The sequence below is a fragment of the Petromyzon marinus genome, chromosome 17 (genome assembly GCF_048934315.1).
Source record: "Petromyzon marinus isolate PM22_M1 ecotype Great Lakes invasive population chromosome 17, UKy_Petmar_22M1.pri1.0, whole genome shotgun sequence".
Taxonomy (NCBI): domain Eukaryota; kingdom Metazoa; phylum Chordata; class Hyperoartia; order Petromyzontiformes; family Petromyzontidae; genus Petromyzon; species Petromyzon marinus.
Window position 1 is genome coordinate 8,708,968 of NC_133683.1, and position 14,197 is coordinate 8,723,164.

Here is a 14,197-nt window from a genome sequence, read left to right on the forward strand (position 1 = left end):
GTGTTGTGGTCATTTTCGTCTGGTGGTCGTTGTGGTCTTTGTTGCTTTGGTGGTTATAGCAATGGTGGTATTGGTAATTGTGGTTGTTTTGGTGGTGGTGCTGCTATGGATGGCATTCGTGGCGTTATATGTTGGTGTTGTTGTTACTGCTGCTGGTGATTGTGGTGCTGGTGGTTTTGGTGGTTGTGCGCTGCTGGTGCTGGTACCTGATCTTCGGTACCGTCTTGCCGAGTGAGCTCTTGACGGTGACGCCACGCTGGCCCTGGAAGCTTCGGCCAGGGTCACCGGGTGAGCACTTAGCACCCTTGCTGCACACTGAGTGCACACAACACCCACCATGCACCAGCATTCAGGCATAGTACAAGTGCAAAGACAAAGACTTCCCAGAGAGCCTTAACCCTTTCCTGTCTTCCCATTCAGAGATGTCGGAAAGTTGCAGGGTGGGTCCCGTTCATCGGGAAGGGGGGGGGGGGGTTGGGTGGGTGGCAAGGACCACATTCAGCCACCTGTGTCTCCCCAGTGGTGATGTTTACACACTGCACCAGGTACCCATTTAAGGCTGACTCGACCTAGGGGAAGCCCATAACTCGTTGAGATAATTGCTACCACCAGTGTTGGCCGTGAGCGAGAATCGAACTCGGGTGATGTAGGATGCTAACCGCAAGGCCACCGCTCCCCACATTTGCACAGGTTCACCCACACTCACTCACCCATTTACAGGTGACGGGATGCGGGGCAGTGAGAGGGAGACACTGGGTGAGGGAGACACAGGGTGAGGGAGACACAGGGTGAGGGAGACACCGGGTGAAGGAGACACAGAGTGAGGGAGACAGAGGGTGAGGGAGACACAGAGAGAGGGAGACACTGGGCGAGGGAAACACTGAGTGAGGGAGACACAGAGTGAGGGAGACACTGGGTGAGCAAGACACTGGGTGAGCGAGACACAGGGTGAGGGAGACACAGAGTGAGGGAGACAGAGTGAGGGAGACACAGAGTGAGGGAGACACTGGGTGAGCGAGACACAGGGTCAGGGAGACACAGGGTGAGGGAGACACAGGGTGAGGGAGACACAGAGTGAGGGAGACACAGGGTGAGGGAGACAATGGGTGAGCGAGACACAGGGTGAGGGAGACACAGGGTGAGGGAGACACAGGGTGAGGGGGAGACAGGGTGAGGGAGATAGGGTGAGGGAGACACAGGGTGAGGGAGACACAGGGTGAGGGAGACACTGGGTGAGCGAGACACAGGGTGAGGGAGACACAGGGTGAGGGAGACACAGGGTGAGGGGGAGACAGGGTGAGGGAGATAGGGTGAGGGAGACACAGGGTGAGGGAGACACAGAATGAGGGAGACACTGGGTGAGGGAGACACAGGGTGAGGGAGAGACACTGGGCGAGGGAGACACTGGTGAGGGAGACACAGATTGAGGGAGACAGTGGTGAGGGAGACACAGATTGAGGGAGACACTGGGTGAGGGAGACACAGAGTGAGGGAGACAGAGGGTGAGGGAGACACAGAGTGAGGGAGACACAGGGTGAGGGAGACACTGCGTGAAGGAGACACTGGGTGAGGGAGACACAGAGTGAGGGAGACACAGGGTGAGGGAGACACTGCGTGAAGGAGACACTGGGCGAGGGAGACAGGGTGAGGGAGACACAGGGTGAGGGAGACACTGAGTGAAAGAGACACAGAGTGAGGGAGACAGAGGGTGAGGGAGACACAGAGTGAGGGAGACACTGGGTGAAGGAGACACTGAGCGAGGGAGACACTGGGTGAGGGAGACACTGGGTGAGGGAGACACTGGGTGAAGGAGACACTGGGTGAAGGAGACACTGGGTGAGGGAGACACAGAGTGAGGGAGACACTGGGCGAGAGAGACACAGGGTGAGGGAGACACTGGGTGAGGGTGACACTGGATGAGGGAGGCACAGGGTGAGGGAGACACAGGGTGAGGGAGGCACCGGGTGAGGGAGACACAGGGTGAGGGAGACACAGGGTGAGGGAGACACTGGGCGAGGGAGACACAAGGTGAGGTAGACACAGCTTGAGGGAGACACAGAATGAGAAAGACACTGGGTGAGGGAGGCACAGAATGAGGGAGACAATGGGTGCGGGAGACACAGGGTGAAGGAGACATTGGGTGAGGGAGACACAGGGTGAAGGAGACACTGGGCGAGGGAGACACAGAGTGAGGGAGACACAGGGTGAGGGAGACACAGAGTGAGGGAGACACTGGATGAGGGAGACACAGAGTGAAGGAGACACAGGGTGAGGGAGACACAGGGTGAGGGAGGCACAGGGTGAGGGAGGCACAGGGTGAGGGAGACACAGGGTGAGGGAGACACAGGGTGAGGGAGACACTGGGCGAGGGAGACACAGGTTGAGGGAGACAGAGAATGAAAAAGACACTGGGTGAGGGAGACACAGAATGAGGGAGACACAGGGTGAGGGAGACACTGGGTGAAGGAGACACAGAGTGAGGGAAACACAAGGTGAGGGAGACACAGAGTGAGGGAGACACTGGGTGAAGGAGACACAGAGTGAGGAAGACAGAGCGTGAGGGAGACACAGAGTGAGGGAGACACTGGGTGAAGGAGACACAGAGTGAGGAAGACAGAGGGTGAGGGAGACACAGAGTGAGGGAGTCACTGGGTGAAGGAGACAGAGGGTGAGGGAGACAGAGGGTGAGGGAGACAGAGTGAGGGAGACACTGGGTGAAGGAGACATAGAGTGAGGGAGACAGAGGGTGAGGGAGACATAGAGTGAGGGAGTCACTGGGTGAAGGAGACACAGAGTGAGGGAGACAGGGTGATGGAGACACAGGATGAGCGAGACACTGGGTGAGGGAGACACTGGGTGAGGGAGACACTGGGTGAGGGAGACACAGAGTGAGAGAGACACAGAGTGATGGAGACACTGGGTGAAGGAGACACAGAGTGAGGGAGACACAGGGTGAGGGAGACACAGAATGAGGGAGACACTGCGTGAAGGAGACACTGGGAGAGGGAGACACAGAGTGAGGAAGACAGAGTGAGGGAGACACTGGGTGACGGAGACACTGGATGAGGGAGACACAGAGTGAGAGAGACACTGGGTGAGGGAGACACTGGGTGAAGGAGACACTGGGTGAGGGAGACACTGGGTGAGGGAGACACATAGTGAGAGAGACAGAGGGTGAGGGAGACACAGAGTGAGGGAGTCACTGGGTGAAGGAGACACAGAGTGAGGGAGACAGAGGTTGAGGGAGACACAGGGTGAGGGAGACACTGGGTGAGGGAGACACTGGATGAGGGAGACACAGATTGAGGGAGACACTGGGTGCGGAAGACACTGGGTGAAGGACACACTGGGTGAAGGAGACACAGAGTGAGGGAGACACAGAGTGAGGGAGACACAGGTTGAGGGAGACACAGGGTGAGGGAGACACAGGGTGAGGGAGACACAGGGTGAGGGAGACACAGTGTGAGGAAAACACGAGGCGAGGGAGACACAGGATGAGGGAGACAGAGGGTGAGGGAGACACTGGGTGAAGGAGACAAAGCGTGAGGGAGACACTGGGTGGGGGAGACACTGGATGAGGGAGACACAAAGTGAGGAAGACACTGGGTGCGGGAGACACAGGGTGAAGGAGACATTGGGGGAGGGAGACACTGAGTGAGGGAGACAGGGTGAGGGAGACACTAGGTGAGGGAGACTGAGTGAGGGAGACACTGGGTGAGGGAGACACAGCGTGAGGGAAATAGGGTGAGGGAGACACTGGGTGAGGGAGACAGAATGAGGGAGATACTGGGTGAGGGAGACACAGAATGAGGGAAACACTGAGTGAGGGACACACAGGGTGAGGGAGACACAGGGTGAGGGAGACACTGGGTGAAGGAGACACTGGGTGAGGGAAACACAGGGTGAGGGAGACACAGGGTGAGCGAGACACTGAGTGAGGGAGACACAGGGTGAGGGAGCCACAGAGTGAGGGATACACAGAGTGAGGGAGACAAAGGGTGAAGGAGACACAGGGTGAGGGAGACACTAGGTGAGGGAGACACTGAGTGAGGGAGACAGAGTGAGGGAGACACTGGGTGAAGGAGACACTGGGTGAAGGAGACATTGGGCGAGGGAGACACAGAGTGAGGAAGACACAGGGTGAGGGAGACACAGGGTGAGGGAGACACTGGGTGCGGGAGACACGGGATGAGGGAGACACAGAGTGAGAGAGACACTGGGTGAGGGAGACACTGGGTGAAGGAGACACTGGGTGAGGGAGACACAGAATGAGGGAGACACTGGGTGAGGGAGACACAGAATGAGGGAAACACTGAGTGAGGGACACACAGGGTGAGGGAGACACAGGGTGAGGGAGACACTGGGTGAAGGAGACACTGGGTGAGGGAGACACAGGGTGAGGGAGACACAGGGTGAGCGAGACACTGAGTGAGGGAGACACAGGGTGAGGGAGCCACAGAGTGAGGGATACACAGAGTGAGGGAGACAAAGGGTGAAGGAGACACAGGGTGAGGGAGACACTAGGTGAGGGAGACACTGAGTGAGGGAGACAGAGTGAGGGAGACACTGGGTGAAGGAGACACTGGGTGAAGGAGACATTGGGCGAGGGAGACACAGAGTGAGGAAGACACAGGGTGAGGGAGACACAGGGTGAGGGAGACACTGGGTGCGGGAGACACTGGATAAGGGAGACACAGAGTGAGAGAGACACTGGGTGAGGGAGACACTGGGTGAAGGAGACACTGGGTGAGGGAAACACAGGGTGAGGGAGACACAGGGTGAGCGAGACACTGAGTGAGGGAGACACAGGGTGAGGGAGCCACAGAGTGAGGGATACACAGAGTGAGGGAGACAAAGGGTGAAGGAGACACAGGGTGAGGGAGACACTAGGTGAGGGAGACACTGAGTGAGGGAGACAGAGTGAGGGAGACACTGGGTGAAGGAGACACTGGGTGAAGGAGACATTGGGCGAGGGAGACACAGAGTGAGGAAGACACAGGGTGAGGGAGACACAGGGTGAGGGAGACACTGGGTGCGGGAGACACGGGATGAGGGAGACACAGAGTGAGAGAGACACTGGGTGAGGGAGACACTGGGTGAAGGAGACACTGGGTGAGGGAGACACAGAATGAGGGAGACACTGGGTGAGGGAGACACAGAATGAGGGAAACACTGAGTGAGGGACACACAGGGTGAGGGAGACACAGGGTGAGGGAGACACTGGGTGAAGGAGACACTGGGTGAGGGAGACACAGGGTGAGGGAGACACAGGGTGAGCGAGACACTGAGTGAGGGAGACACAGGGTGAGGGAGCCACAGAGTGAGGGATACACAGAGTGAGGGAGACAAAGGGTGAAGGAGACACAGGGTGAGGGAGACACTAGGTGAGGGAGACACTGAGTGAGGGAGACAGAGTGAGGGAGACACTGGGTGAAGGAGACACTGGGTGAAGGAGACATTGGGCGAGGGAGACACAGAGTGAGGAAGACACAGGGTGAGGGAGACACAGGGTGAGGGAGACACTGGGTGCGGGAGACACTGGATAAGGGAGACACAGAGTGAGAGAGACACTGGGTGAGGGAGACACTGGGTGAAGGAGACACTGGGTGAGGGAGACACAGGGTGAGGGAGACACTGGGCGAGGGAGACACTGGATGAGGGAGACACAGAGTGAGGGAGACACTGGGTCAGGGAGACACTGGGTGAAGGAGACACTGGGTGAGGGAGACACAGGGTGAGGGAGACACTGGGCGAGGGAGACACAGGGTGAGGGAGACACAGAGTGAGGGAGACACTGGGTGAAGGAGACACAGAGTGAGAGAGACAGAGGGTGAGGGAGACACAGAGTGAGGTACACAGGGTGAGGGAGACACTGGATGAGGGAGACACAGATTGAGGGAGACACTGGGTGCGGAAGACACTGGGTGAAGGACACACAGGGTGAGGGAGACACAGGGTGAGGGAGACACAGGGTGTGGGAGACACAGGGTGAGGGAGACACCGGGTGAAGGAGACACAGGGTGAGGGAGACACAGGGTGAGGGAGACACAGGGTGAGGGAGACACCGGGTGAAGGAGACACAGGGGGAGGGAGACACAGGGTGAGGGATACAGAGTGAGGGAGACACAGGGTGAGGGAGACACAGGGTGAGGGAGACACAGGGGGAGGGAGACACTGGGCGAGGGAGACACTGGATGAGGGAGACACAGAGTGAGGGAGACACTGGGTGAGGGAGACACTGGGTGAAGGAGACACTGGGTGAGGGAGACACAGGGTGAGGGAGACACTGGGCGAGGGAGACACAGGGTGAGGGAGACACAGAGTGAGGGAGACACTGGGTGAAGGAGACACAGAGTGAGAGAGACAGAGGGTGAGGGAGACACAGAGTGAGGGACACAGGGTGAGGGAGACACTGGATGAGGGAGACACAGATTGAGGGAGACACTGGGTGCGGAAGACACTGGGTGAAGGACACACAGGGTGAGGGAGACACAGGGTGTGGGAGACACAGGGTGAGGGAGACACCGGGTGAAGGAGACACAGGGTGAGGGAGACACAGGGTGAGGGAGACACAGGGTGAGGGAGACACCGGGTGAAGGAGACACAGGGGGAGGGAGACACAGGGTGAGGGATACAGAGTGAGGGAGACACAGGGTGAGGGAGACACAGGGTGAGGGAGACACAGGGGGAGGGAGACACAGGGTGAGGGAGACACAGGGTGAGGGAGACAGAGTGAGGGAGACACAGGGTGAGGGAGACACAGGGTGAGGGAGACACTGGGTGAGGGAGACAGGGTGAGGGAGACACAGGGTGAGGGAGACACTGGGTGAGGGAGACACAGAATGAGGGAGACACTGGGTGAGGGAGACATTGGGTGAGGGAGACACAGAGTGAGGGAGACACAGGGTGAGGGAGACACAGATTGAGGGAGACACTGCGTGAGGGAGACACAGGATGAGGGAGACACTGGGTGAAGGAGACACTGGGTGAGGGAGACACAAGATGAGGGAGACACAGGGTGACTGAGACACTGGGTGAGGGAGACAAAGGAGGTGGGAGACACAAAGTGAGGGAGGGAGACACAGGGTGAGGGAGACACCGGGTGAAGGAGACACAGGGTGAGGGAGACACTGGGTGAGGGAGACACCGGGTGAAGGAGACACAGGGTGAGGGAGACACCGGGTGAAGGAGACACAGGGTGAGGGAGACACAGGGTGAGGGAGACACAGGGTGAGGGAGACACTGGGTGAGGGAGACACAGGGTGAGGGAGACACAGGGTGAGGGAGACACCGGGTGAAGCAGACACAGGGTGAGGGAGACACAGAGTGAGGGAGACACTGGGTGAAGGAGACACAGAGTGAGGGAGACACAGGGTGAGGGAGACACAGAATGAGGGAGACACTGCGTGAAGGAGACACTGGGAGAGGGAGACACAGAGTGAGGAAGACACAGAGTGAGGGAGACACTGGGTGACGGAGACACTGGATGAGGGAGATACAGAGTGAGAGAGACACTGGATGAGGGAGACACTGGGTGAAGGAGACACTGGGTGAGGGAGACACTGGGTGAGGGAGACACATAGTGAGAGAGACAGAGGGTGAGGGAGACACAGAGTGAGGGAGTCACTGGGTGAAGGAGACACAGAGTGAGGGAGACAGAAGTTGAGGGAGACACAGGGTGAGGGAGACACTGGGTGAGGGAGACACTGGATGAGGGAGACACAGAGTGAGGGAGACACAGAGTGAGGGAGACACAGGTTGAGGGAGACACAGGGTGAGGTAGACATTGCATGGAGACACAGGGTGAGGGAGACACAGAGTGAGGGAGACACTGGGTGAGGGAAACACGAGGCGAGGGAGACACAGGATGAGGGAGACAGAGGGTGAGGGAGACACTGGGTGAAGGAGACACAGCGTGAGGGAGACACTGGGTGGGGGAGACACTGGATGAGGGAGACACAAAGTGAGGAAGACACTGGGTGCGGGAGACACAGGGTGAAGGAGACATTGGGTGAGTGAGACACTGAGTGAGGGAGACAGGGTGAGGGAGACACTAGGTGAGGGAGACTGAGTGAGGGAGACACTGGGTGAGGGAGACACAGCGTGAGGGAGATAGGGTGAGGGAGACACTGGGTGAGGGAGACACAGAATGAGGGAGACACTGGGTGAGGGAGACACAGAATGAGGGAGACACTGAGTGAGGGACACACAGGGTGAGGGAGACACAGGGTGAGGGAGACACTGGGTGAAGGAGACACTGGGTGAGGGAGACACAGGGTGAGGGAGACACAGGGTGAGCGAGACACTGAGTGAGGGAGACACAGGGTGAGGGAGCCACAGAGTGAGGGAGACACAGAGTGAGGGAGACAAAGGGTGAAGGAGACACAGGGTGAGGGAGACACTAGGTGAGGGACACACTGAGTGAGGGAGACACTGGGTGAAGGAGACACTGGGTGAAGGAGACATTGGGCGAGGGAGACACAGAGTGAGGAAGACACAGGGTGAGGGAGACACAGGGTGAGGGAGACACTGGGTGCGGGAGACACTGGATGAGGGAGACACAGAGTGAGAGAGACACTGGGTGAGGGAGACACTGGGTGAAGGAGACACTGGGTGAGGGAGACACAGGGTGAGGGAGACACTGGGCGAGGGAGACACTGGATGAGGGAGACACAGAGTGAGGGAGACACTGGGTGAGGGAGACACTGGGTGAAGGAGACACTGGGTGAGGGAGACACAGGGTGAGGGAGACACTGGGCGAGGGAGACACAGGGTGAGGGAGACACAGAGTGAGGGAGACACTGGGTGAAGGAGACACAGAGTGAGAGAGACAGAGGGTGAGGGAGACACAGAGTGAGGGAGTCACTGGGTGAAGGAGACACAGAGTGAGGGAGACACAGAGTGAGGGACACAGGGTGAGGGAGACACTGGATGAGGGAGACACAGATTGAGGGAGACACTGGGTGCGGAAGACACTGGGTGAAGGACACACAGGGTGAGGGAGACACAGGGTGTGGGAGACACAGGGTGAGGGAGACACTGGGTGCGGAAGACACTGGGTGAAGGACACACAGGGTGAGGGAGACACAGGGTGTGGGAGACACAGGGTGAGGGAGACACCGGGTGAAGGAGACACAGGGTGAGGGAGACACAGGGTGAGGGAGACACAGGGTGAGGGAGACACCGGGTGAAGGAGACACAGGGGGAGGGAGACACAGGGTGAGGGATACAGAGTGAGGGAGACACAGGGTGAGGGAGACACAGGGTGAGGGAGACACAGGGGGAGGGAGACACAGGGTGAGGGAGACACAGGGTGAGGGAGACAGAGTGAGGGAGACACAGGGTGAGGGAGACACAGGGTGAGGGAGACACTGGGTGAGGGAGACACTGGGCGAGGGAGACAGGGTGAGGGAGACACAGGGTGAGGGAGACACAGATTGAGGGAGACACTGGGTGAGGGAGACACAGAATGAGGGAGACACTGGGTGAGGGAGACATTGGGTGAGAGAGACACAGAGTGAGGGAGACACAGGGTGAGGGAGACACAGATTGAGGGAGACACTGCGTGAGGGAGACACAGGATGAGGGAGACACTGGGTGAAGGAGACACTGGGTGAGGGAGACACAAGATGAGGGAGACACAGGGTGACTGAGACACTGGGTTAGGGAGACAAAGGAGGTGGGAGACACAAAGTGAGGGAGGGAGACACTGGGTGAGGGAGACACCGGGTGAAGGAGACACAGGGTGAGGGAGACACAGGGTGAGGGATACAGAGTGAGGGAGACACTGGGTGAGGGAGACACAGGGTGAGGGAGACACAGGAGGTGGGAGACACAAAGTGAGGGAGGGAGACACAGGGTGAGGGAGACACAGGGTGAGGGAGACACTGGGTGAGGGAGACACAGGGTGAGGGAGACACAGGGTGAGGGAGACACCGGGTGAAGGAGACACAGGGTGAGGGAGACACAGGGTGAGGGAGACACAGGGTGAGGGAGACACAGGGTGAGGGAGACAGAGTGAGGGAGACACTCGGTGAGGAAAACACTGGGTGAGGGAGACGCAGGGTGACGGAGACACAGGGTGAGGGAGACGCTGGGTGAGGGAGACACAGAATGAGGGAGACACTGGGTGAGGGAGACAGAGGGTGAGGGAGATACAGGATGAGGGAGACACTGGAGGTGGGAGACACAAAGTGAGGGAGGGAGACACTGGGTGAGGGAGACACCGGGTGAAGGAGACACAGGGTGAGGGAGACACAGGGTGAGGGAGACAGAGTGAGGGACACACAGAGTGAGGGAGACGCTGGGTGAGGGAGACACTGGATGAAGGAGACACAGGGTGAAGGAGACACTGGGTGAGGGAGATACAGGATGAAGGAGACACAGGGTGAGGGAGACACTGGGTGAGGGAGACACAGGGTGAGGGAGACACAGGGTGAGGGAGACACTGGGTGAGGGAGACGCTGGGTGAGGGAGACACTGGATGAAGGAGACACTGGGTGAGGGAGACACAGGGTGAGGGAGACACAGGGTGAGGGAGACAGAGTGAGGGAGACACTGGGTGAGGGAGACATAGGGTGAGGGAGACACAAGGTGAGGGAGACACAGGGTGAGGGAGACACAGGGTGAGGGAGACACATGGTGAGGGAGACACTGGGTGAGGGAGACGCTGGGTGAGGGAGACACTGGATGAAGGAGACACAGGGTGAGGGAGACACTGGCTGAGGTAGACACAGGGTGAGGGAGACACAGGGTGAGGGAGACACAGGGTGAGGGAGACACAGGGTGATGGAGACACAGGGTGAGGGAGACACCGGGTGAAGGAGACACAGGGTGAGGGAGACACTGGGTGAAGGAGACACAGGGTGAGGGAGACACCGGGTGAAGGAGACACAGGGTGAGGGAGACACAGCGTGAGCGAGACACTGGGTGAGGGAGACACAGGGTGAGGGAGACACAGGGTGAGGGAGACACTGGGTGAGGGAGACACAGGGTGAGGGAGACACAGGGTGAGGGAGACACAGGGTGAGGGAGACACCGGGTGAAGGAGACACAGGGTGAGGGAGACACAGAGTGAGGGAGACACTGGGTGAGGGAGACACCGGGTGAAGGAGACACAGGGTGAGGGAGACACCGGGTGAAGGAGACACAGGGTGAGGGAGACACAGCGTGAGGGAGACACTGGGTGAGGGAGACACAGGGTGAGGGAGACACAGGGTGAGGGAGACAGAGTGAGGGAGACACTCGGTGAGGAAAACACTGGGTGAGGGAGACGCAGGGTGACGGAGACACAGGGTGAGGGACACACAGGGTGAGGGAGACGCTGGGTCAGGGAGACACAGGGTGACAGAGACACAGGGTGAGGGAGACACAGAATGAGGGAGACACTGGGTGAGGGAGACACAGAATGAGGGAGACACTGGGTGAGGGAGACAGAGGGTGAGGGAGATACAGGATGAGGGAGACACTGGGTGAAGGAGACACTGGGTGAGGGAGACACAGGAGGTGGGAGACACAAAGTGAGGGAGACACTGGGTGAAGGAGACACTGGGTGAGGGAGACACAGGGTGAGGGAGACAGAGTGAGGGACACACAGAGTGAGGGAGACGCTGGGTGAGGGAGACACTGGATGAAGGAGACACAGGGTGAAGGAGACACTGGGTGAGGGAGATACAGGATGAAGGAGACACAGGGTGAAGGAGACACTGGGTGAGGGAGACACAGGGTGAGGGAGACACAGGGTGAGGGATACAGAGTGAGGGAGACACTGGGTGAGGGAGACACAGGGTGAGGGAGACACAGGAGGTGGGAGACACAAAGTGAGGGAGGGAGACACAGGGTGAGGGAGACACAGGGTGAGGGAGACACTGGGTGAGGGAGACACAGGGTGAGGGAGACACAGGGTGAGGGAGACACCGGGTGAAGGAGACACAGGGTGAGGGAGACACAGGGTGAGGGAGACACAGGGTGAGGGAGACACAGGGTGAGGGAGACAGAGTGAGGGAGACACTCGGTGAGGAAAACACTGGGTGAGGGAGACGCAGGGTGACGGAGACACAGGGTGAGGGAGACGCTGGGTGAGGGAGACACAGAATGAGGGAGACACTGGGTGAGGGAGACAGAGGGTGAGGGAGATACAGGATGAGGGAGACACTGGAGGTGGGAGACACAAAGTGAGGGAGGGAGACACTGGGTGAGGGAGACACCGGGTGAAGGAGACACAGGGTGAGGGAGACACAGGGTGAGGGAGACAGAGTGAGGGACACACAGAGTGAGGGAGACGCTGGGTGAGGGAGACACTGGATGAAGGAGACACAGGGTGAAGGAGACACTGGGTGAGGGAGATACAGGATGAAGGAGACACAGGGTGAGGGAGACACTGGGTGAGGGAGACACAGGGTGAGGGAGACACAGGGTGAGGGAGACACTGGGTGAGGGAGACGCTGGGTGAGGGAGACACTGGATGAAGGAGACACTGGGTGAGGGAGACACAGGGTGAGGGAGACACAGGGTGAGGGAGACAGAGTGAGGGAGACACTGGGTGAGGGAGACATAGGGTGAGGGAGACACAAGGTGAGGGAGACACAGGGTGAGGGAGACACAGGGTGAGGGAGACACATGGTGAGGGAGACACTGGGTGAGGGAGACGCTGGGTGAGGGAGACACTGGATGAAGGAGACACAGGGTGAGGGAGACACTGGCTGAGGTAGACACAGGGTGAGGGAGACACAGGGTGAGGGAGACACAGGGTGAGGGAGACACAGGGTGACGGAGACACAGGGTGAGGGAGACACCGGGTGAAGGAGACACAGGGTGAGGGAGACACTGGGTGAAGGAGACACAGGGTGAGGGAGACACCGGGTGAAGGAGACACAGGGTGAGGGAGACACAGCGTGAGCGAGACACTGGGTGAGGGAGACACAGGGTGAGGGAGACACAGGGTGAGGGAGACACTGGGTGAGGGAGACACAGGGTGAGGGAGACACAGGGTGAGGGAGACACAGGGTGAGGGAGACACCGGGTGAAGGAGACACAGGGTGAGGGAGACACAGAGTGAGGGAGACACTGGGTGAGGGAGACACCGGGTGAAGGAGACACAGGGTGAGGGAGACACCGGGTGAAGGAGACACAGGGTGAGGGAGACACAGCGTGAGGGAGACACTGGGTGAGGGAGACACAGGGTGAGGGAGACACAGGGTGAGGGAGACAGAGTGAGGGAGACACTCGGTGAGGAAAACACTGGGTGAGGGAGACGCAGGGTGACGGAGACACAGGGTGAGGGACACACAGGGTGAGGGAGACGCTGGGTCAGGGAGACACAGGGTGACAGAGACACAGGGTGAGGGAGACACAGAATGAGGGAGACACTGGGTGAGGGAGACACAGAATGAGGGAGACACTGGGTGAGGGAGACAGAGGGTGAGGGAGATACAGGATGAGGGAGACACTGGGTGAAGGAGACACTGGGTGAGGGAGACACAGGAGGTGGGAGACACAAAGTGAGGGAGACACTGGGTGAAGGAGACACTGGGTGAGGGAGACACAGGGTGAGGGAGACAGAGTGAGGGACACACAGAGTGAGGGAGACGCTGGGTGAGGGAGACACTGGATGAAGGAGACACAGGGTGAAGGAGACACTGGGTGAGGGAGATACAGGATGAAGGAGACACAGGGTGAAGGAGACACTGGGTGAGGGAGACACAGGGTGAGGGAGACACAGGGTGAGGGAGACACAGGGTGAGGGAGACACTGGGTGAGGGAGACGCTGGGTGAGGGAGACACTGGATGAAGGAGACACTGGGTGAGGGAGACACAGGGTGAGGGAGACAGAGTGAGGGAGACACTGGGTGAGGGAGACATAGGGTGAGGGAGACACTGGTTGAGGGAGACACAGGGTGAGGGAGACACAGGGTGAGGGAGACACATGGTGAGGGAGACACTGGGTGAGGGAGACGCTGGGTGAGGGAGACACTGGATGAAGGAGACACAGGGTGAGGGAGACATTGGCTGAGGTAGACACAGGGTGAGGGAGACACAGGGTGACGGAGACACAGGGTGAGGGAGACACAGGGTGAGGGAGACACTGGGTGAGGGAGATACAGGATGAAGGAGACACTGGGTGAGGGAGACACAGGGTGAGGGAGACACAGGGTGAGGGAGACACTGGGTGAGGGAGACATAGGGTGAGGGAGACACA

The 14,197-nt window shown here is 59.1% G+C and overlaps 1 protein-coding gene across 11 annotated transcripts in view; it reads right to left on the minus strand.

Moving 5' to 3' along the window:
• Positions 1-14,197, minus strand: part of LOC116943384 (uncharacterized) — a 326,779-nt gene that overhangs the window by 33,835 nt on the left and 278,747 nt on the right. For 10 of the 11 annotated variants that reach the window (XM_076067590.1, XM_032956235.2, XM_032956227.2 and 7 more), the window contains one exon: positions 207-315. The exons of the other annotated variant lie outside the window; for it this stretch is intronic. In XM_076067590.1, the coding sequence (XP_075923705.1) occupies positions 207-315 (109 nt within the window). The remainder of the gene's footprint in view (positions 1-206; positions 316-14,197) is intronic. 11 annotated transcript variants of the gene reach the window in all.